This window comes from Dipodomys spectabilis, unplaced genomic scaffold, assembly GCF_019054845.1.
Source record: "Dipodomys spectabilis isolate Male_0828 unplaced genomic scaffold, ASM1905484v1 ptg000241l, whole genome shotgun sequence".
NCBI lineage: Eukaryota > Metazoa > Chordata > Mammalia > Rodentia > Heteromyidae > Dipodomys > Dipodomys spectabilis.
This window is the reverse complement of record NW_024870918.1, coordinates 3,983,035-4,004,625: the sequence shown is the minus strand read 5'-3', so window position 1 is coordinate 4,004,625 and position 21,591 is coordinate 3,983,035. Positions and strand designations below refer to the sequence as shown.

The 21,591-nt window shown below is 41.9% G+C and overlaps 1 protein-coding gene across 3 annotated transcripts in view; it reads left to right on the top strand.

The window, feature by feature from the left end:
• Nucleotides 1–21,591, top strand: part of Dock8 (dedicator of cytokinesis 8) — a 180,370-nt gene that overhangs the window by 55,920 nt on the left and 102,859 nt on the right. For all 3 annotated transcript variants that reach the window (XM_042699402.1, XM_042699401.1, XM_042699403.1), the window contains 3 exons: nt 7,496–7,619; nt 9,603–9,815; nt 16,705–16,790. In XM_042699402.1, the coding sequence (XP_042555336.1) occupies nt 7,496–7,619; nt 9,603–9,815; nt 16,705–16,790 (423 nt within the window). The remainder of the gene's footprint in view (nt 1–7,495; nt 7,620–9,602; nt 9,816–16,704; nt 16,791–21,591) is intronic.

Below are 21,591 nucleotides of genomic sequence, written 5' to 3'. Positions count from 1 at the left end.
GTACATTAGCATGTCAAGTGACTAAAACAAGAACTCTGTCCCATATCCTTGAATACACATTGGCCATAGAGGTGACTGGCTAACTCCAGATGCCTATATTTCCTGTGCTTACTGAAGCCACTTTGCCTTCTAAATCGTGTCATTTGAAACCACACATTCAGGGATTGATTTAGGTAGCTCTTTTAGCTCTCAATTATCTCCTGGCTGATATTACCTTTCTCCATAACACCTGGAGAGAGGTTTTTATGGCCTCCCTCTCTGTGGTAATGGTTTTGAATCCCACTTTGGAGTGGAGGAGTGGAGGAATGGCCACTTGGTCTCCCTCCCACTTTCATTGTTCCATAGGACATTTGCCATTCAAGTTCAGTCATTGAGATCTTTAAACCAGACAAGTAGTGCCCGCCCAGGAAGGATAGAAGAAAGTTGTATGATTTTTTTTTTAAGTTTATAGGAAAGGATTTAAATTACATAGAAATATAAAAGGCATGATTGCCTTTTGGGGAAAAATATTTCCTTATTTGAAATGCTTGTCTGTTACTTAGTCTAAAAGATTCCTTGAACAGATAACCATTCTAATCTTTCAGGTCTCTGGCATCAAGTTTGGGGGCTTTCCTCGAAAAAGAATAATTTTTCAGGAGCCAGGCGCCGGTGGCTCATGCCTGTAATCCTAACTACTCAGGAGGCTGAGATCTGAGGATCACAGTGTGAAGCCAATGTAGGGAGGAAAGTGCATGAGACTCTTACCTCCAATTAACCACCAGACAAGTGGAAGTGGTCCTGTGGTTCAAGGGGTAGTTTGCTAGCAAGCAGGCCCTAAAAGTTCAAGCCCCACAACTGACAGAACAAAGTTTTTGATTCTCCTTGTTTTAGAAAATGACTAGCACAATACCATCTTGTCTTGTTTATCTCACCCAATTTCCATGTATCTTGATGATTTTGTGTGGATTAATGTTTCCTCGCCTCCTTTGAGTGATATTAAGTATTTTAAAGGTTATTTTCTCTAAATGGAATCAAGGGGTGATTAACTCCGGAATGTTGTTGATGTACTTAGTGGTAAGTCAAATTCTTAAGTAATTAAACTTGTTTACATGCTATTTATTATTACGGGGGTTATTTGCATTGTCAGTGAAATATTTCATGAGTGTTATGGGCAGCATCATAAAAGCCTTCAGACTGTCTTTCACTCTGGGTGATAAAGGCTATTCTAAAGGAAGGTCGAGCTCAAGGAGAGCAGGGATATCAAGGAATGGGGTAGCATCTGTTTTATTACTCCATATTTTACTCCCAGTGAACTGGTAAACAATTAAACTTCAAACACATCAGTGCATATAATTCAGTTACTCCCAAAACACCATAAAAATGTCTCCCTGATCAATAATTGCTTAGTATGACATGCATTTGTTGTGCTGCCTGTCGAAGTTGCTTAGCGATTTGCTTTCTTAAAGTATGGAAAGCAAGCCAGGCTCATCAGCATACATGGTAACAAAGAACAAGCCAACTGTAGACATCGCTGCCTTGCTCTACCCTGCTGTGTGTTCTCACAAGATTCTTCTCCACCAAGGCTCTAGTCAAAGGCGAAGGCTTTCACCAAGCCATTCCTGACCTGTTCTGTGCATTTCTAAAACATGTTGTATGCATTTCTCTCAGACACTTTCTTCAAAGTGTCTGTTGAATTGTTTTGTCTTGTTTTGTTTTTGGCTGATCCAAGGGCTTGAACTCAAGGCCTGGGCATTGTCCCTGAGAGCTTCTTTTATTCAAAGCAAGTGCTCTACCACTTGAGCCACAGCACCATTTCTGACTTTTTCTGAGTAGTTTACTGGAGATAAAGGGAGTCTCTCCTGCCTGGCCTGGTTTTGAATTGCAATCCTCAGAGCTCAGACTCCTGAGTAGCAAGGATTACAGGCATGAGCCACTGGTGTCCAGTGTGTCTGTTGAATTCTAATGCCCTCTGTAAATTGTTATCTCTTCTGTTATATCTAAGATCATTAGGCTATGTTTGTACTTGGAAACAGAAACTCTTTCACAGCCAGTGGCATCCTCTTGGTACCTTCTCAGGAGATCATTTTGTGAGCATTTGCTGAATAGAAGAATGGATGAAACTTTACTAAGCAAATATCCATATTGTGTCCCGTGCTATGCATGTGGTAGCAGGCTTAGAAAGGGAACCTCATAAAGACTTCCCAGATGTAGAATGGAGCAGGTGTGTTTTGGGAGGTGGGGGTGGGGGGGAAGGCGAGAAGAGAATTATTGAAAGTAGAATCCTAAAATGAACACTTTTCAGAGCTTTCCCTCTGTTCCTGGTAACTGAATATATGTCCTGAGTACATAAAAATGACATAGCTCTGCAAAAAAATATACATGCTTGGAAACATTAAATTCAACGTATTTGTGAAATAAGATGATCTAGGGTATAGTGCCTCCATTGGGATTAGTAATTGCTGACATTTATGGGACTGGTGTACAAGAGTCTTCAGGGAAATTTCCTGGGTACCATGTGAGTTTTAAGGGTAGTCCTTTACAGAAAGCCTGGGTAGGAATCTATCAAGGATAAGATCTCAAATTATTTCTATGCTTGGCCTGAGCCACAGATGTTCTGGAGAGTAAGCACCTAACATTGTCTTGCTGTCGTGAAGCAAGCTGGGAGGAGTATAGTATACCCTCATCCTGGCCAAGAATTGGTCCATACCGCCTAGCCAAAGTAGGAGGTTGGGTGTCCAGGAAGTAGTATAAATTACTCATGTATCTCTGAATCTGAAAGCAATAGGTCAGCAAAGGGGGCCTCAATGAAAAACTAATAGCCTTCACCATGGGTCATGGGCTTGAACTCACGACCTAGGTGCTGTCCCTGAGCTCTTTTACTCAAGGCTAGCCCTCTACCACTGTGAGCCCCAGGCCCACAGGTAGTTAATTGGAGATACAAGTCTCATGGACTTTCCTTCTCCAGGCTGACTTTGAACCATGATCCTCAGATCTCAGCCTCTTCAGTAGCTAGGAATACAGGCATGAGCCACCGGTGCCCAGCTATTTTCCTATTTTTAAACTATCACAGAGTTAGAGATTTGAGGTCATTCAGACAATTTTGGCTTGTGCAAAAACTCCCTAGCCTCCACCATCTGAAATTCCTACAAACAAGGGCATGATCATTTTCCCAACCACCATGTTCTGAAAATTAATATTAATATCTTATTACCATATAGTCCTTAGAGTCCATTCTACTTTGACAAATTTCCTAAGAATATCATTTATTTATTTATTTATTTATTCATTTATATTTTGTGTGGTCCTAATTCTTTTTTTTTTTCCGCTTATGTGGTGCTGAGGAATCGAACCCATGGCCTCATGCATGCAAGGCAAGTGCTCTACCACTGAACCACCTTCCCAGCCCATGATCCTAATTCTTGAAGTCAGGGGTTGGGTGCTATTCCTGAGCTAATTTGCCCAAGGCAGTGCCTTGAGGTACTTGGGCCATAGTTCCACTTCTGGCTTTTTGGTGGTTAATTTAAGATCAGAGTTTCATGATCTTTCCTGCCTGGGTTGGGTTAGAACCATGATCCTCAGATCTTAGTCTCCTGTGGTAGACTCAAGTGGTAGAGCACTTGCCTTGAGCTGAAGAGCTTAGGGACAGCCCAGGCCCAGAGTTCAAGCCCACTACCACCAACCACAACAATAAAAATCCATTGCATCTATATGTCTCATATCTTTAGTCTTATTCATGCTGGAATAGTTGTTTGCCATGTATTTTCTTTCACGACCTTGAAGTTATAGACCAGTCATAGAGGATCCTTCTTTTAGGTTTAATTATTATAAGTAGCCCATTTCTTGTCCAACTTTAACTGTTGTTTTTTATTTTTCTGAATCAGTGAGTTACATATAAGATGCTTGTCTCTTTTATCCTATTTGACATCAACTTCCCACTATGTACTTCTCAGCCTCCCTATCTAACATATTGGTGGCTACCTTGTTCTCTTGATTGCATCTTATGATTTTACCACCAGGCTGTCCAGAAAGGAGAAGGAAGGAAAGGGAGAGAGGCCATGGGGGAAAGGAAAGGAAAAAGAAACAGAAGGGGAATGTACATTATGTTCTAATCCTCACAACAGACTTTGAAAATAGACACCAGATTCTCTTTTGTTTTCTACCTGAAGAAACTATGCCCCAGAGAGAATAGACCATTGTCCAGGTCCTGTCTTTTTAGCTAGTCTGTATTGCATCTGAACAGATTCTTTCTGCTGTACCATTGGACCTCTGAAGAGAATGCTCACAAGCTGTGCTTTCTCATTGGGTTATCCCTAGATGATTGAGAATAGGCTGCCACACACAAGTTTCTTTTTTTGTGGTTGTTGTAAGTTGGGGGAGGGGCAGCATTGAACTCAGAGCTCCATGCTTGTTAGACAGGCACTCTACCACTTGAGCCAAGATTCCTTGTGGCTCTGGTTCTTTTTGAGATAGAATCTCACTTTTGCCTAGACTGGTCTGAACTGTAATCCTCCTGTTTTTATGATGCTTGAAGTAGTTGGTGGGATCACAGGCACGTACCAATACATCTAGATTTTTCTGTTGAGCTGAGGGTTTTGTGATTATTTTTATTATTTGTTTGTTTGTTTGTTTGTTTATTGCCAGTGCTGTGATCCTCTCAAAGTAACTAGGATAACAAGTGATGAAAATTCTTTAGCCCAGCCCTCCTTGAACTTTATTTCTGTGGTCCAGGGAGGTTTCCTTGTAAAGAAGCCTACCATCATGAGTGTTTCAAGTCCGTACCCTTTGGCATGGACATGACCTAAAAATAAAAAGGCAAAGAAACAGTGGGAAATTCAAGTTTTATTTTTAGATGTATTTGGACATTAAGATGTCTTTGACATCTTAATGCTAGTTTTGGGGGTTTTTTTTTGGGTCCGGTCGTGGGGCCTGAACTCTGGGCCTGGGCGCTGTCCCTCAGCTCTTCAGCTCAAGGCTAGGGCTCTACCGCTTTGAGCCACAGCGTCACTTCCGACTTTTTTCTTTTTGCTTATGTGGTGCTGAGGAATCAAACCCAGGGCCTCATGCATGCAAGGCAAGCACTCTACCACTGAGCCATCTTCCCAGCCCAATGCTAGTTTTTTATTGAGCCATTTTTCCACTTAAGATTAGATTTCTCAGAAAAAGTAATTAATAAGTTTGGTGCCAGTACTAGCTACTGAAGTGGCTGAGATCTGAGGATCACAGTTCAAAGCCAACTGGAGCAGTAAAGTCTATGAGATTCTTATCTCCAGTTGACCACCAGAAAACCAGAAGTGGAGCTGTGGCTCAAATGGTAGAGCACTAGCCTTAAGGAAATAGCTCAGGGACAGCACCCAGGCCCTGAGTTCAAGCCCCAGAACTGGCATTAAATAAATAAATAGATAGATAGATAGATAACTCAATATCCAGTATGTTGTCACTTGGGATAAGGTAATTCTAAGAATAAAATTTCTTATTAGCCTATGTTTTCCATTTTTCTGAGCTAGATTATTTCCTTACCACCCTCTTCCTCCCAAGATACTAGATCACACGCAGAGTTTTTCATTTGAGCCCTTGGGGTCAGCCCAGAAACAGCAGTTTCCTCATTAACAAAGGACACACACACACGCACGCACGCACGCACGCACGCACGCACACACACACACACCCTCCCCCCCCCCCCCCCCCCCCCCGCAAACTTACGTGAGTGAGACACTAGCAGATTTATGAAATCCCCAGTTAGGCTTTCTCTCAAAGAACTCTATCAGGAGAAAATAAATTTTATAAAATAAATACTTCTCACATGTTCATCTACTTCTTTTTCTTTTTTTTAGCACTGCTCCCATTCACATATTTAGAGCAATGGAACATGATTTACCTAATTTGCTGTTACTTCCAGGGAATTGTTTGAAAGACTCTCCAAAGTCACTTTTTCCATGTACATTTTTGAAACGTACTGAATTAAATTTTAATCTCTGTTTTATGTTACTGGGGTTTAGGAATTCTGAGCCAGAAATTATTTGGGAAATTTTCCTAGGTGTTTTTTTTTCATAGATGTTCAGTCTTATTTCTTCATTCAGAGAATATAAAATTGGTTCACTTTTTTTTTCCACTTGCTAAAGTTTTATCCTTATCAATACAAGATGAGGCAGTCCAAGTGGGAGGCGTGGGGGTGGGGACAAGGAAGATGACCACTTGCAGGAATCCTGACTTGGCATACTCCCCCAAACCCATCGGGCCTCTCTCCTGGACTGTTTCTTGCCTCCTTTGGTTCAGAACTAATTGCTTGTCTTCCGAGACCAGTCAAATCCAAGGAGAGAGTCCCTTCTCCCAGCTGAAGTCTCGAGGACAGCATCTTCTTCCTGTAACTAATAAATACAGTGAATTAAACTTATATTAACTGCCGGCTGGTTACTCTCTCCCCTCCTTTCTTCTCCTGAAGAATTACGAACGCTGCCTTTGGATCACTGCTAATCGTTCTCCTCCATTTCCCGCTTTATCTGTCTGCCATTTGATCTGCTTAATAAATTCTAACCTGTGCACATTCATTTACTGAGTGGCTCGATGGTTGATCTAATAGTGCAGAAACCACACAAATTGGGGTGTGTGTGTGTGTGTGTGTGTGTGTGTGTGTGTGTGTGTGTGTGTGTGTGTGTGTGTGTGTGTGTGTGTGTGTGTGTGTGTGTGTGTGTGTGTGTGTGTGTGTGTGTGTGTGTGTGTGTGTGTGTGTGTGTGTGTGTGTGTGTGTGTGTGTGTGTGTGTGTGTGTGTGTGTGTGTGTGTGTGTGTGTGTGTGTGTGTGTGTGTGTGTGCTTGGTAGCATGTTTCCCAAAATTAGATTTTAAAAAGTGAGGAATACACAGGAGTGGTTTCTTTAATGATGACCACTTGTATGTGTTGTCTTTGTTACGGTGGCCTCTTTATCATAGTGGCAATGGTTCTATTTTCAATCTTTCACAAAGCTATGCATTACTAAAAATCCAATTTTAATGAAGTTCACCAAGTGCAGGTTCTGAATGCTAAGAAGGAATCACAACAAACAAATCATTTCTTTTTCTTAACCTTGTTCTGTCTTTTGATTATTTTTGTTCAGTATGGAGAACGCTGATGTGAAAAGGACATGGTTTTCCCTATTTTTATCTTGAAACGGTCTCTGTTTGCTGCGTGTACACATTGCTGGATTCATTCAAGCCTCTTACAGTGGGGTCATAGTTTGGCTTTCAGCTCCTAGCCAAGCGCCAGCTGAAGTGACTGCACCTCTGCCAGGGGCTGTGGCATTTTCCCAGGCCATTCCTGCCTTTAATAATGAGCCAGCCAGGGGGCAAGTTTGTATCTCATTACAACAGAGCCTTGTATTAAGGCCGGGTGCATAATTAGATGTGAGAAACTCCAATTGGTCCTCTCTTTGAAAGCCCTTTCCGCTCTCTGCACTTAGGTCTCTACTTTTATTTGTAATCTAATGGTTTTGCCTCTTTCTCTTTCCCCCTTCTTTTTCTCTCTACAATAATAATAAAAAAAAGAAACCAAGGAAATTCAGAGATTCGTGGCTTTCAAAAGAGTGGATCTCGAAAAGATTTTCATAAGACGCTTCAGAAACAGACGTTTGAGTCAGAAACCTTGGAGAGCAGTGAACCGGCTGATCAGGTATTTCCTATCAACAAATGTGGTTGCCAGGTTACTAGCTGCTCTTCCCAGTGCAAGCTGTCAATTAAAAAAAAAAATACTAGAATAAAAGACTCACAATATCCAAGTTGGAGGCCCTCTACCATCTGAGTCAATGATACATATATATATTTTAAATATAGAATGGCATTCAAATGAAATGGTATTCAAATGAAAATCCAGATCAAAGTAGAGGGGTTCTACCTGGGGAACCCCTCCTAAAACACTTGGAACCATCCCTCACACAATTCCTGTAGACTCCTGGCACCCCTAAAGCAGACTGCTGTGTGACTGAAAGCTTCTCACTGGAGTCAGAGTACCTGGGATTCCCTTATTCATTTCCCACATACCCTGTGTCCTCAGGCAGGATTATTGAACTATCCTCTGGTCTTCAGCCTCCTGGCTCCCATTTCCTCCCCTGGAAAACCAGGATAACATTACTAACTCATGAGGTTATTGGAATATTGAGTTCACATGTGGAAAGATTGAGAACAATGCTAAATGAGAATTCATGCCCGGTAAATGGTGGCTACTGTTGTTACCATGATTATACTATTATAAAGTGATTATTATTTTTTTAAATCAATGCTATATACACCCATGTTCACAGCAGCATTACTTATAGCACCCAGAAAGTAGACCAGAGACCCAGTTGGCTATGATTGGATTAACGGATGAACACGAAAACCCAGTTAGCAGGAGCTCAAGGCAGAATGGGATTATTGTGTGATGGATGAAGGGTTTCAGTTTTACAAGACAAAAAGAATTGTGGGAGATGGATAATCGAGATGGTTTCACAACAATGTGATATATTAACCCTACTGAAAAGCAGCTAAGAATAAACTTTGTTAGGCACGTAGTACCACAATTAATTTTTTTTTTTACACATCAGTATTTTAGTTCATTTTTTAGATGAGATTAAACAGAGAAGAAATCTATCCAAATTGGCATAACTTCTTCTAAACTACTAGAATTTTCAACTTTCGCGGGTCTTCCTAACACAGGCACCTCGCCCTACTGATCTGATTAGAGATCTTAAAATAATACCTGTTGTTCAAATAACGTGGTCTCTAAAGCCAGGCCAACTACCTCAGATGAGCCTCACAGAGGAACCAGCCATCCATTCTGATGCTGAATGAGTGTAAGGTTCCCTGGGAGAGACACTGGCTTTTTTCAGTGGCAATTTCTTTTGTAACTAAATTCAATTTTCACCTTATAGGATGGACAAGTAAATTGTGCCTTGTGTTAGTCAAGCAGAGCCATGATAGATATTTCAGCAGAAGGAATTCAACATTGGAAATGGATGCAGTGGGGTTTGGAGGACAGAGAGAACTGAAATGAAGGAGGTTTTTTTTAAACCAAAGTCATCACTGCAAGAAACAGCAATACCTGTGTGTGGCTGGGACCCGAGGCAGTGGCTCTCCCATTTGAGTTTCATCAGGATCCTCTGGAAGGCTGTTCAAACACAGGCTACTCAACTGAGTTTCTGAATGGGAGATTTAGAAGGGCAATGCTGATTTGCATATCTCATTAGCATTTCCCACATGACACTGAAGCTGATGGCCATTTGAGGATTGTGGGTCTAGGGAAAAGCTAGACACTCCGAAGAGGAGCCTACAGGTCAAGAACTTAAATCTCTGAGCAGAGGACACACTTCTCATGAAGTGTGGACTCAGAGCTCCTAGGACAAGGGAATACCCAGCTATGAGCACCAAGCCTCTACTCCCTACTCCAGCCCACCAGTTCACCCCACAAGTAACTTCCTGCTTTGAGGTGGGAAAGAGACTTTAGCAGATTTTAGGACAAAGGCCAGCCAGGAAATTAAGACATCTCATCAAATCTCTGGTTTGTCCTGAAAGCTCCTTAAGGCCTGAGATTCTGTAGCCCCCAAGTTGAGACATCTTGGAATCTAGCATCCAGACCCCCTCTCTCTTTCTCACAAAGTCTCCTTGTCTTGTCCTGCAGAGAGACCCCTGCCGCCTAAAAGCGCTGTGCGATGTATCTGGGAAAGGTCCCCTCACTGCCTGCGGCTTCGACCTCCGCAGCCTGCAGCCAGACCAGCGCCTTGAAAACCTGCTGCAGGTGGTGAGCGCCGAGGACTTCGAGAAGCAGAACGAGGAAGCCCGAAGGACCAATCGGCAGGCAGAGCTCTTCGCCCTGTATCCACCCGTGGATGAGGTAGGTACAGATGAAGACATTGTAGAGCAGCATCTGATGTCAGGTGCTTCATTATGCAATTTCTGGGGTTTGTTTCATTCAGTTTATGTCACAGGAGAACCAGTTACTGGTAATCATGCAGCTGAAATTCTCTAAGACGACAATTGTCTAGGATTTTTCATGGCTGTTCACCAAACACATTCGCTGAGATTAGCTTATTTAATCTGCCAAACATTTCACGCGGTAAAACTGTACAGAGAGTCAACATTTTCCCTACATTTCGCAACTAATGCATTGCTATTTGTAGTGTTTGAACTTCAGCCTTCTTTAGTTTTTATTCCTTAAGTTTATATTTGTTCATTTCTTGTACTGGTACTGGGGCTTGAACTCGGGGCTTTACACACTTGCTTTGCTTTTTCACTCAAGGATGGCACTCAAATACTTGAGCCATGCTTGTAGTTCCAACATTTTGCTGATAAATGAGAAGTAAGAGTCTTGAAGATTTTGCTACTCAGGCTGGCTTCGAACCATAATCCTCAGTAACTAGAATTATAGACTTGAGCTACCAGCACCATGCTTAAGATTTATTTTTTTTAATGGTACCAATGAATAGCTAAAGAGATTTATTTAGAAAATATTTCAGACTAAAATGGACACAGTAGTTCATGCCTGTAATCCTAGCACCTTGGGAGACCAAGATTGGAAGAACCACAGTTCTAGGCCAGCCCAGGGGTAAAACTTCACAAGACTCCATCTCAGTAGAAGAAGCTAAGTATGGTAGCATACACCTGTCATCCATACTATGGTAGAAATCATAAAAATAAAATTGTGCTCCTGGCAAAAAGTGAGATCCAGTCTCAAAATAACTAGTGTGAAAATGAGCTAGACGCATGCTCAGTGGTCAAGTCCCTGTCTAACAGTCATGAGACTTGAATTCAACCTCAGGATTACAGAAGAAAAATGAAAGAAAATATTCCAGGCCTCCAAAAATAATCAGATCATTACAACTATGCTTCCCAAAGGTAGAATTTAGTGGTCTTGTTTTCCAATGTTTACTTTTTGAAGTCCACCCAGAATGGTTAATGCCTATGAACCACTTGCTGGAGTATTTTGCATGGGATGAGAGAGGGATGCCCATCATTCAGGATTCACTCCTCCGTGTGTTTCTTATTTTGTTTTGTTTTATGTTTTTTGTTGTGGTTGTGATGCTCTCCCTGAGCTGCTTTTGTTCGAGGCTAGGGCTCTACTATCTGAGCTGCTGCTTCACTTCAGGCTGTTTTGTTGTAGTTTATAGGAGATAAGAGTCTCACAGACTTTTTCCGTCCTAAGCTGGCCTTGAACCATGATCCTCAGATCTCAGCCACCACCTGAGTAGCTAGGATTACAAGCTACCAGTGTCTAGCTTATTTTTTTTTTACGTTCTAAGCACTGTGGTTTTCTTCCATATTTATTCTATTTGAAGTTTTATCAGAAGCCTCAGATCCTCTTCTGGGAAGTGGAGGTGTGGCTCAAGTGGCAGAGCACTACCCTGAGGCTAGAGGCCAAGTAAGAACACAAGGCCCTGAATTCAAGCCTCAGTTCTGGCATACATACCCAGAAGCCTCTTCTGAATGAACCAGAATCCAACTAAAGACCTCATTTCTGTATGGAATCTACAAAAGTAAAATAAAATGCTTCATAGAAACAGAGGGCAGAAAGATGACTGCTTACCAAGAGGCAGTGGAGTTGGAGAAAGATGTTGACCAAAATAATTTCAGTTAGATTGAGGGACTAAGATTTAGTGCCAACGTCTCTGTGTGAAGACCACATTTAATGTACTGTGCTTTTAAATTGTTAAAAGAATAGATGTTAACATCTCCTCCCCTGCCCCTGTAACCAGCTTGCCCCTCCTCCTCCCCCGTAACCAGCTTGACTTCATATTCATACAATGTTCACACAAATCCAAACATCACATTATGCCCCCTAAGTATACACAACCGTTGTCAACAGGAAGTACATTGGATAGGAATAACATGAGCAATATTATCATGTCTACCTTTTGAATTGGAAAGTACTAATCAGAGAGATTAGATCATTTGTTCAAGATTCAACAAGTAAATCATTCAACAGTGAACACTCACACATGAATTTCGGCTTTTCTGTCTGCTTATTTATATACTTCCAGGGACTATGTAGTACATGATCACACTTATCTGAAATACAAAGAGGTATGATACTTGAAAAAAAATCACATCTTTGCAATTTCTTTCTTTTCATTTATCCATGCATAGGCTTCCAACTTGTTAGCAGATTTCTGAGGAAATATTAGAGCTGACTTGATCTTCCCTTCCTTCCCTGCCATTTAAACGATGAGGTGTTAATGCCATAAATGACTTTAGTTCAAGTGACATCAGAAAAGATGAAAGTTCAAGGTTGAAGAAAGGAAGACATTAGCTCATGCAAGTCTCCCTACTGCAATAAACAGGACGATGTCTAGTCTGAATTGATTGAAAGAATAACCCATGCATTGCTTTGGGAGGAACTTAGTTTTATTGTCTGTGAGACAATGCAGGGACTCTCACAAAGCTGAAAGTTTTAATGGGGCAGAAGTCCATTAATGGGCCTGCTTTCTGGGGTGGAGAAGAATGCTTTGTAATTATTAGTGTAGGGTGACTTGTAAATTGGCCTCTACCCAGATCTTGTCATCGTGGAAGCTGTTATCATAGAAATTGCAATTGTACTTGTAATTTGTACTTTTCCCCAAAGAAACTCCTCTGGTAAAGAGATGCAGCTCTATAAGCTCTGAAGGCGTTTTTTTTTTAAAATAACACCTGCATGAGTTTATTTTATATTACCGTTATTTTATTTCCCTGTAAGGAAAGTTAGAAGAGTTAAAGTACTAAATTATAAGTGAGTCTATAATAGGAGAGGAATGAAGCACTAGGCTTTTCCAGCTTCCTCCCCCGATTCTGCTAATTCTGTGAAAGGCATACGCTCCTCCTTAAGAAAGAGGCTGCCGTCCTACACATGGTCAGCAGAGTTTGCCAAGGATTGTTTTAGTGACATGTGACAGAATCCAGCTAAAAAGAAATTAGGCAGCCAGACATGGTGACCTATGCCTGTGATCCCAGTAATCAGGCAAGAGGATCACAAATTCAAACCTCCCTAAGCAGATAAATCTGAGCGATTCTCTTCTCTAATTAACCAACCAATGGAAGTGGAGGTGCAGCTCATGTGGTAGAGCATTAATTCTGAGCAAAACCACTACGCAAGAGCACAAGACCTTGAGTTCAAACCCTAGTACCAGCACCAAATATTAATAATAATAATAGTAATAATAATCCCCTCACCAAGACAGCAGTCATTCTCTGGTCATTGCCATTCTACTTTCTGATTGATTCTACTCAGCAAAGCAGATAACACAGTGACCCCCACTCAATGACCCACTTGTTTAATCCTCGGGTGGGCCTTACATCCTGGACATCCTTCCCAGCAGGAGTGAAGTCAGGAGCCTGTGTAAGAACACGGATCACAAGGTAGGCTGTGAAGGCACACCCCTGCCCGACCTTCTGAGAGGCAGGGCAGCCTGGCCTACATAACCAGGACAGTCGGTGACCTGCTCAGTGAATGATGAATACATGAGTAGATTTTTTAAAAATGAAGAGCCAAGAATGATGGCATGTGTCTGACTCCCAGAACTCGGGATAGAGGCTGGACAACCACAAGTTCAAGGCCGGCTTGGACCACATAAAGAAAACAAGGGCATAGAATACTTACTGGTTCATATAACAGAATCACAGCTGGAGAAATCTGGAGTTGGCTTCAAGATCCATTGTGTCAGTAGATGGAGGAGTATCGTCTCTCTCCTCCCTCTCTCACTTCATTCCTTCTCGTTTTCCTTTATACATATACATGTGGATATATCCATATATATACATAGATGTCTACATGTATACAGATATACAGGTATACACATATAGATATATACACATATAGGTGTATGTGTACATGTATATATGTGTGTATATGTGTACATATATGCATATGTACATATATTTGCTTAATTATTTTCCTAGATCCATGACAGTTTTCCAGGTCCTCCTCTGCTTCTTTAGGAATTAGCTTTTATTTCATGTGAGTGTGACACATCAATAAACACACGCACAGAAACTTAAGAAAGATGTTTAGCTGGACACTAAGCAGGTCAGCTGCTTAGGAAGCTGACCTCTAGCAAATGGTGTTTAAGCTCCAAAATAATCAGCAAAAAGCTGGACTGGAGTTATGGCTCTAGTGGTAGAGTGCTAGATAAGCAAGAAGAGCCCTCAGTACTGGTTTTAAAAAAAGGAAGAATGCATAATTTACATGTCATAGGTGAACCTTGTAGCGAAATGAGATGATCTATCTAGTGCCAATTAGAAGTTAAACTTTGGGAGTTAAATTTTAGAAGTAATTATGGCATCTTTTTTTTAACAATGATTCTCTTTTACAGAGATGGAGTGAAATACTTAACAGTAAGGTGCTATAATGCATGGTAACTTTACTGAATAGAGAGTCTAGATAGCAAATAAAATCAATGAAACCAGGTGTCTAGGAGTTAAAGTTGTTGCAGGTGAGAATAAATGGTGACTCAGTTGTGTTAGTTTCTACTTGTGCATCATGTTCAAATTTTTCCAAATAAAAAGCCTTTTTAAGTGAGACTTCAAGAGTTATTTAAGACCAAAAGTCTTAGTAAATTGAAGACCACAGATCATCTTGTTCTGATGATCCTAAAAGTTCTAGCTTACCTGGAGAGTCCTGCTCAGGATTGTATGGTAGTGTATGTCTATAATCCCAACAGCACCTCCTCTGAAAGGAACACAGGTCTTCCCCCAGCAAGACAGGCCCTGTGACTACGAGCCATGGAGGTGAGGGGAGGGAGGGTTGGGTTGCTGATTAATTTATCACTTTCACTAGTCTCGCAGGAAGATGACTTCCCTGCTATTTGTAAACAAGTTTAGCTACTTTGGAGACAAAAAAGGAGGATCAAATTTAGATGTCATCTTATGTGTGTGTGGGGTGGGGGGGGGGAGGGACCAGCTTCATAAGACTCCATCTTAACAAATGCCTGGGCATTGTGACACACTCTTGTCATCCCCGGAAGCATGTGCAGCACGAGGAGGAGGATTGCAGCTCAAGCTGCATCAAGTGAGACTCCATCTCAAAAACAGCCAATGGAAAAAGGGAATAGAGACATGGCTCAAGTGGTAGAGCATCTGCTGAGCAAACATAGAGCCCTGAGTTTAATCCTACTACCAATAATAGTAGTAGTAGTAATAGTAGTAATAATAGTAGTAATAGTAGTGGTAGTAATAGTAGCAGTAGTAGTAGTAAAAGGCTGCTGAGGAGTATTTGATGACAAGCTCTTGCCAGTTATTACTCAGAAAAAAGGGTCTATGACCCAGTTCTTTGGACCCTGTGTATGGCAGGCCACATTCCAAGGTGTAGGTAGCTTGCTGCAAGAGAGTAGATTGAAGGTTTTCAAGGATTTGCCCTGATTCTCTCTGCATATATAGTTATCATTAAAGTAGAGTGTTAGTGCAGATTTAAGTGTAAAGTTGAAGTAGGGACTTCCCTAGTCCTCTTAAAGTCTTTGTCTTTGGTAAAGGCAGGTATCACAGTTAACATATCATTCCTAAGCTTTTTAAACATAGCACTTTAGCTGGATGTGTCTGTAAATAAACTCTAAATTCAACTCTCAGGCTCTGTCATCTGTTTAAGGGATAAGAGGCTGCATTATAGGACTGATGGTAACTTAACTGCCTTAAGAAAACGATCCTAGCTGGGCACCCGTGGCTCACGCCTGTAATCCTAGCTACTCAGGAGGCTGAGATCTGAGGATTGTGGTTTGAAGCCAGCCTGGGCAAGAAAGTTTATGAGACTCTTACCTTCAATAAACGACTCAGGGGCTGGGAAGTTGGCTCAGTGGTAGAGCGCTTGCCTTGCATGCCTGAGGCCCTGGGTTCGATTCCTCAGCACCACATAAGAAAAAAGCTGGAAGTGGCGCTGTGGCTCAAGTGGTAGAGTGCTAGCCTTGAGCTGAAGAGCTGAGGGACAGCACCCAGGCCCAGAGTTCAGGCCCCACAACCAGACCCAAAAAAATAAATAAATAAATAAAAAAAATAAACAAACGACTCAGAAAAAAGGCTAAAAATGGCACTGTGGCTCAAGTGGTAGAGCTCTAACCTTAAGCAAAAGAGCTCAGGGACAGTGCCCAGGCCCAGAGTTTAAGCCCTGGGACCAGGGGGGAAAAAAAGGCAACTATCCTGACTCAGATGTGAAAACTATGTATAAACTAGTTAAAACCCCTGGCAGCAGATATGCTTTGAATGTGTATTTAGATCAAGCAAAGAGGAGAGGGGGGAGGAAGCCAACAATGGGCCCATGTGTGTGTCTCACATCCCCGTTTGCATTTCCTTCCTTCCTCTCTCAGTCTCTTTGTCTTAAAAGCTTGGGTTTCCGAAAGGACAAAACATTTGCTAGGAATGAAGGCTAGGGGGCTGGATGACAAACTCGCTTGTAAACATGTAATATGATGTCTGCCGTTAGACATAAAGCAAAGTCAGGCACCACCTCAGGAAGCTGAGATCTGACGAGCATGGCTTCAAAGCCACACAGGGCAGGAAAGCCCATGGGACTCTGCCCTCCCAATTAACCACCAGGAAGTAGAGCTGTGACTCAAGTAGTCATATTAGCCTTGAGCAAAAGGCTAAGGGACAGTGCCCAGGCCCTGAGTTCAAGACCCAGGACCATCACAAAAGAAGAAATAATAAATAAGAAAAAAAAAAAAAAACCAAGGCAAAATCATGTTGACTTAGCTGAGGAGGGCTTGCTCCCTCTGGAAATCTTCATGGAAAGCCACTAAATGATTTCTTTCCATTGTGATTCACGGCAGGAGGATGCTGTGGAAATCCGTCCAGTACCAGAATGTCCAAAGGAACATCTAGGCAACCGAATACTGGTGAAGTTGCTGACCCTGAAGTAAGTATCAGCAAATGCACCAACGCTTGTCTCATCCTTTTAGTACAAACTGTGCTCAGATCGTCGATCATCAAAGCTGGGGTGCGGAAGGCTCACCCTGTATGCTTGCAACCGAGATGGGCTATAAGACAGAAGTTTAGCCAGACCAGGATTCTATTCCTACCAACACTTTGATATTATTATTCCTGGGCAAAAGTAAAAACAAACATAGGTGCCTACTGAGGTCAAGCAGACATGTTAAGGTAGCTGAGTGAAATGGTCTACATTAAGAAAATAAAATCAGGTGTGGCAGCTCACACTTAAAATCATCCTCACTACTCAGGAGGCAGAAATTGGGAGGATCATGATTGGAGGCCAGTTGGGGTTACGTAAACGTTTGTGAGAGCCAAGCTCAACCAATAAGAAGCTGGACATGGTGGTGTCTACCCGTCATTTCAGCTACCGGGGGAGCATTAAAGTTTGGCCCAAAGTCTAGGCTTCACTCAGCAGAAAGCCCTGTACTTCTGGAAAAAGAAAAAAAAAAAAAGGAAAAAAATAACAGTGAACTGGAATGTTGCTCCATGCTGGGGCACTTGCCTGGCGTGTGCAGGGACCTGGCTTCAACTTCCAGCAGGAGGAACAAGTGAACAGTGAAATGAACAGGGAAGCTGGCAGTGGAATTGCCTCCTTGCTTTCCGGTCCTGCATTCCGGTCCAGTCGCGCTGGCAGTTTGAACTGGCCCTGGTGAAAAGTGTTTATAATCAGCAGCTGCTATGAATTAGACTGTTTTCTCCTTTGGAGACCTGTTGGTTAAACATTTGCCAACACGTCACTGTTGAAACATAGGGATGGATGCAATATGCAGACAGGGAGCCAGCGTGGCTCTCTGTTGCCATGGTGATGGCCCTTGTTTGGGATGGACTGCTCCTTGGGAAGTGGGCAGTGTTAAGGAAGCACCCACTACTATCTATACCAACTCCTGCCAGTGAAATTGGCTCATTTTTGTCAGTTATCCTGACTCTGTTTGCTGGAGGAGCTAGAAATGCATGTTTTTCTATGTAAGCTGCCCATTTCTTACGTACTGTCTCTCTTTCAGCTGCATTATTCTTGCATGATTTTTATTCTTGCATTTTTATGATCACATGTTTATTGTTCAAGGGAAGTTGTGATATTTCCATCCAGGCATACTGTGTACCCCAGTGAACCCATCTCCCTCCCTCTTTCCACCTTCTTCCCCCTCCCCAGCTTTTCCCCCTCCCTCCCCGTTTTTTCTCAGAACAATAGTTTTCATTGTTCTATTTCATAGAAGCACATAAAGAACTTCCACTCCACTGGACCTCCTCTGCTGGCCCTCCCCCTACCTACCCAGTGGTTCCCACCCCTCCCCAGCCTGTGTTACTTTCCTGTCATTCATTTTTGTGTAGGAGTATTAATTGCACAAGGTAATTTCCCCAAAGCAGCACACAATCCAAGCAAAATGTGTCTGTAGCAATCTGTTTTTCTCTTAAAGATAATGATTCCCTGTCTCTAAGCTATTCCAATTGGAATGCAAAAAGGCATAGGTTCTATATATATTGTATCCATTTTAAACTTGTGTATTAAATATTATCTCTATCTATCTGCCTATCTATCTATCTATCTATCTATCTATCTATCTATCTATCTATCTATCTATCTGTTGGTCATGGGGCTTGAACTCTGGGCCTGAATGCTGTCCCTGACTCTTCAGCTCAAGGCAAGTGCTATACCACTTGAGCCACAGTGCTACTTCTGTTTTTTATTTTTCTGGTGGTTAATTGGAGATAAGAGTCTCTCAGACTTTCCTGCCCTGGCTGGCTTTGAATCGGGATCCTCAGATCTCAGCCTCCTGAATAGTACAGGCATGAACCACCGGCACTCAGCTATTTATATTATTATAAGATACAAAAATTAAAAATGTTAAGGTTGAAGTCAGTACCCCTTAAAATTAAAACTTTTTGCCTGGTGCTAGTAGCTCATGCCTGTAATCCTAGCTATTCAGGAGGCTTGAGATCTAAAGATTATGGTTCAAAGCCAGCCCAGGCAGAAAAATCCATGGGATTCTTATCTCCAGTTAACCAGCAGAAAACCAGAAGTTGGGCTGTGGCTCAAAATGCTAAAGCATTAGCCTTGAGCAAAAGAGCTCAGCAGTAGCACCCAAGTCCTGAGTTTAAGCCCAATGACCTCCACCACCACCAACAAAAATTAGCATTTCTTTGCTATACCCCAGAGACTTGTCCTGTGACTCCCCAGAATGCTTAGAAACTTCTCCTCCTCTTTGCAGACTATGAACTTAGAGAATTTATTCTTCTATTTCTTAGCATTGTAAATGCCGAGCTGGGGTTGTAGCTCAGTGGTAGAGCATGTGCTTACTGAATACAAGATCTGGAGTTCTGTGCCCAGCACTGACACACGACTCACATGTTTTTGTGCTCTTAACAAGACAGTCATCTGATCTAAAAGTCACGTACGTGGACCTTTTAAGCACCGCGTGGCTTACAATTAGGTATCCAAACTGCACACACAGCTGGATTTCCACCCTACGCTTTTGAGCTCTTACTTGGAAATGAAGCTGTTGGACAACCTGACCTAAGCCAGTTCTGAGTGAAATGGTCTCCATTAAGAAAAATCAAGTGTGGTAGCTCACATACAGAATCCTAGCTACTCACGGATACCAGTAGGCATTGTGGGGATGTCAGGGCATTTTGTTCTGGGCACTGATTATAACTCGGTTGTATTTCAAGTACTGGGCCCAGAAGGGCAAATTCTAACCTTGGTAGCCAGTTGGGCCTCAGGACTGGCTGTGAGCGGCGAGAGGCCATTCATTTCCTCTCCATTGCTCGAGAGTTGATACTATTGTCTAAGGCCTGCTGTACTCACTCCTACAGGATGCAAAGCAGTGACTGCCTGTGCAGTATGACACCCAGCCTGGCAGACCCGTTCCCGCAGGTGGGCAATCACAGCCCAGCAGGGTGGCCACGAGTTGGTAAAAGACACACAGAGTCACTTGGATTCCGCTACATGAACAATTTCAAGTTTCTAATGAGGTTCCCCCAAGTCCAAGAGTAGAAAAGAAATAGAGTTGATGTACTTGTGCTTGACCTGCACACCTGTCAAGTAACTGAAATAAGAGATCATTTTGCTGTTGAGGTACCTGGGAGGAAAGAGAGACACCTCCAATAACGCTAGTGACGGAAGGAAGAGATGCTCACAGACAAAGCCCAGAGGTGAAGTGGGAATAGAATTCAGGTTTTAATTACCAGTAATATTAGAGATAATTATGACCAATGGCATTAAAAACACATTTTGCTATTAACATTGATGGGCCAAATTCTCTAAGGTACTATTGAGTTTATCAGCTAGGGAATTTCTAAACAGTTATTGAGGTCTGTAACTGTCTCTGTGTTGCTTTCAGGAAATACGGAAAGCCTTTCAAGGGAACAGAAATAACTGAGCCAGGGCCAATTCTGCAGATGTTTATAGTAGCAAGGAAAAAAATAGTAACACTAGAGAATATTTCTGTTTTGTGTTTTGGTTGGGGAAACCTGTTTCTCTCTCTCTCTCTCTCTCAAGGGATGTTCTTGGTGAAATTCTAGAGCACATACTACATTTACCCAGGAATCTGGTTTGAGCTGCAGATTTCCCCCAAGAAATTCTGGTTCCAAAAGTGTCAGCTAGGACCAAAAATTCATACAGTGACACACTCCTTGATGCTTGGTAAACTTGTGTTTGGAAATAATACTTGGAAAAGCGTGTACAGAAAAAGGCTTGTTCTGTGTCCAGAAAGAAATGCTTCACAACATAACTGTCATTTCCTAACTTTGTGGCCTTTGTCAAAGTACTTGATTTCCTTGTGTAGAACAGAAACATGATATCTGAATTACACTATCACAGAAGAAATATTTATCATATTGTAATTATAAGCACTTAATAAATGTTAATTATTTTTCTCTTTCTCTAAAGCACAGGGAACTTATTAATCAGTAACCTACCCCAGTATAACACAACTATTTTCATACACTTTGGTTATCAGGGAGCCCACAGTTAAACTATGTCAGGCACCAGCTGGTAAGCTAGTAAGCACTGACAATTGTCAGATTCACATGCTACTGCCTAACAAGAGGAAGAATCATCAGAGAAATTCTCTGTGTGTGTATGTGCCTATATGTGTATTAAAATGTATATAAGGAGCCAGGTGCCGGTGGCTCACGCCTGTAATCCTAGCTACTCAGGAGGCTGAGATCTGAGGATCATGGTTCAAAGCCAGCCCAGGCAGGAAAGTCTGTGAGACTCTTATCTCCAATAAACCACTAGAAAACTGGAAAAGTGGCACTATGGCTTAAGCGATAGAGCGCTTGCCTTGAGCTGAAGAGTTCAGGGACAGCACCCAAGCCCAAAGTTCAAGCCCCATGACTGACAAAAAAAAATGTATATAAGGTAAAAATCTACCATCTTGTTATTTTTTTACCTATGGTTTGGTGGCATTAGGTGCATCTACAGTGTTGTACATCAATCACTGTCATTTCTTTATAGAAATGTTTTACCTTCCCACGTTAAAACTTGGAATCCCATGAACACTAAAGTCTACCCTTCTCCCTATTCTGTCTCTGAATTTGACTATACTAAGTATATCATGGAAAAGGGATTCCATATTATTCATGCCCATATGGTTATCCATGTTGTAGCATGTGTAAAAATAACCTCTCTTTTAAAAGAATGTTTCATTGGGTTCATACATGCATGCATTTTGTATGTGTGTATATACATATCTACATCTGTCTCTTGATAGATATAGAAATATCTG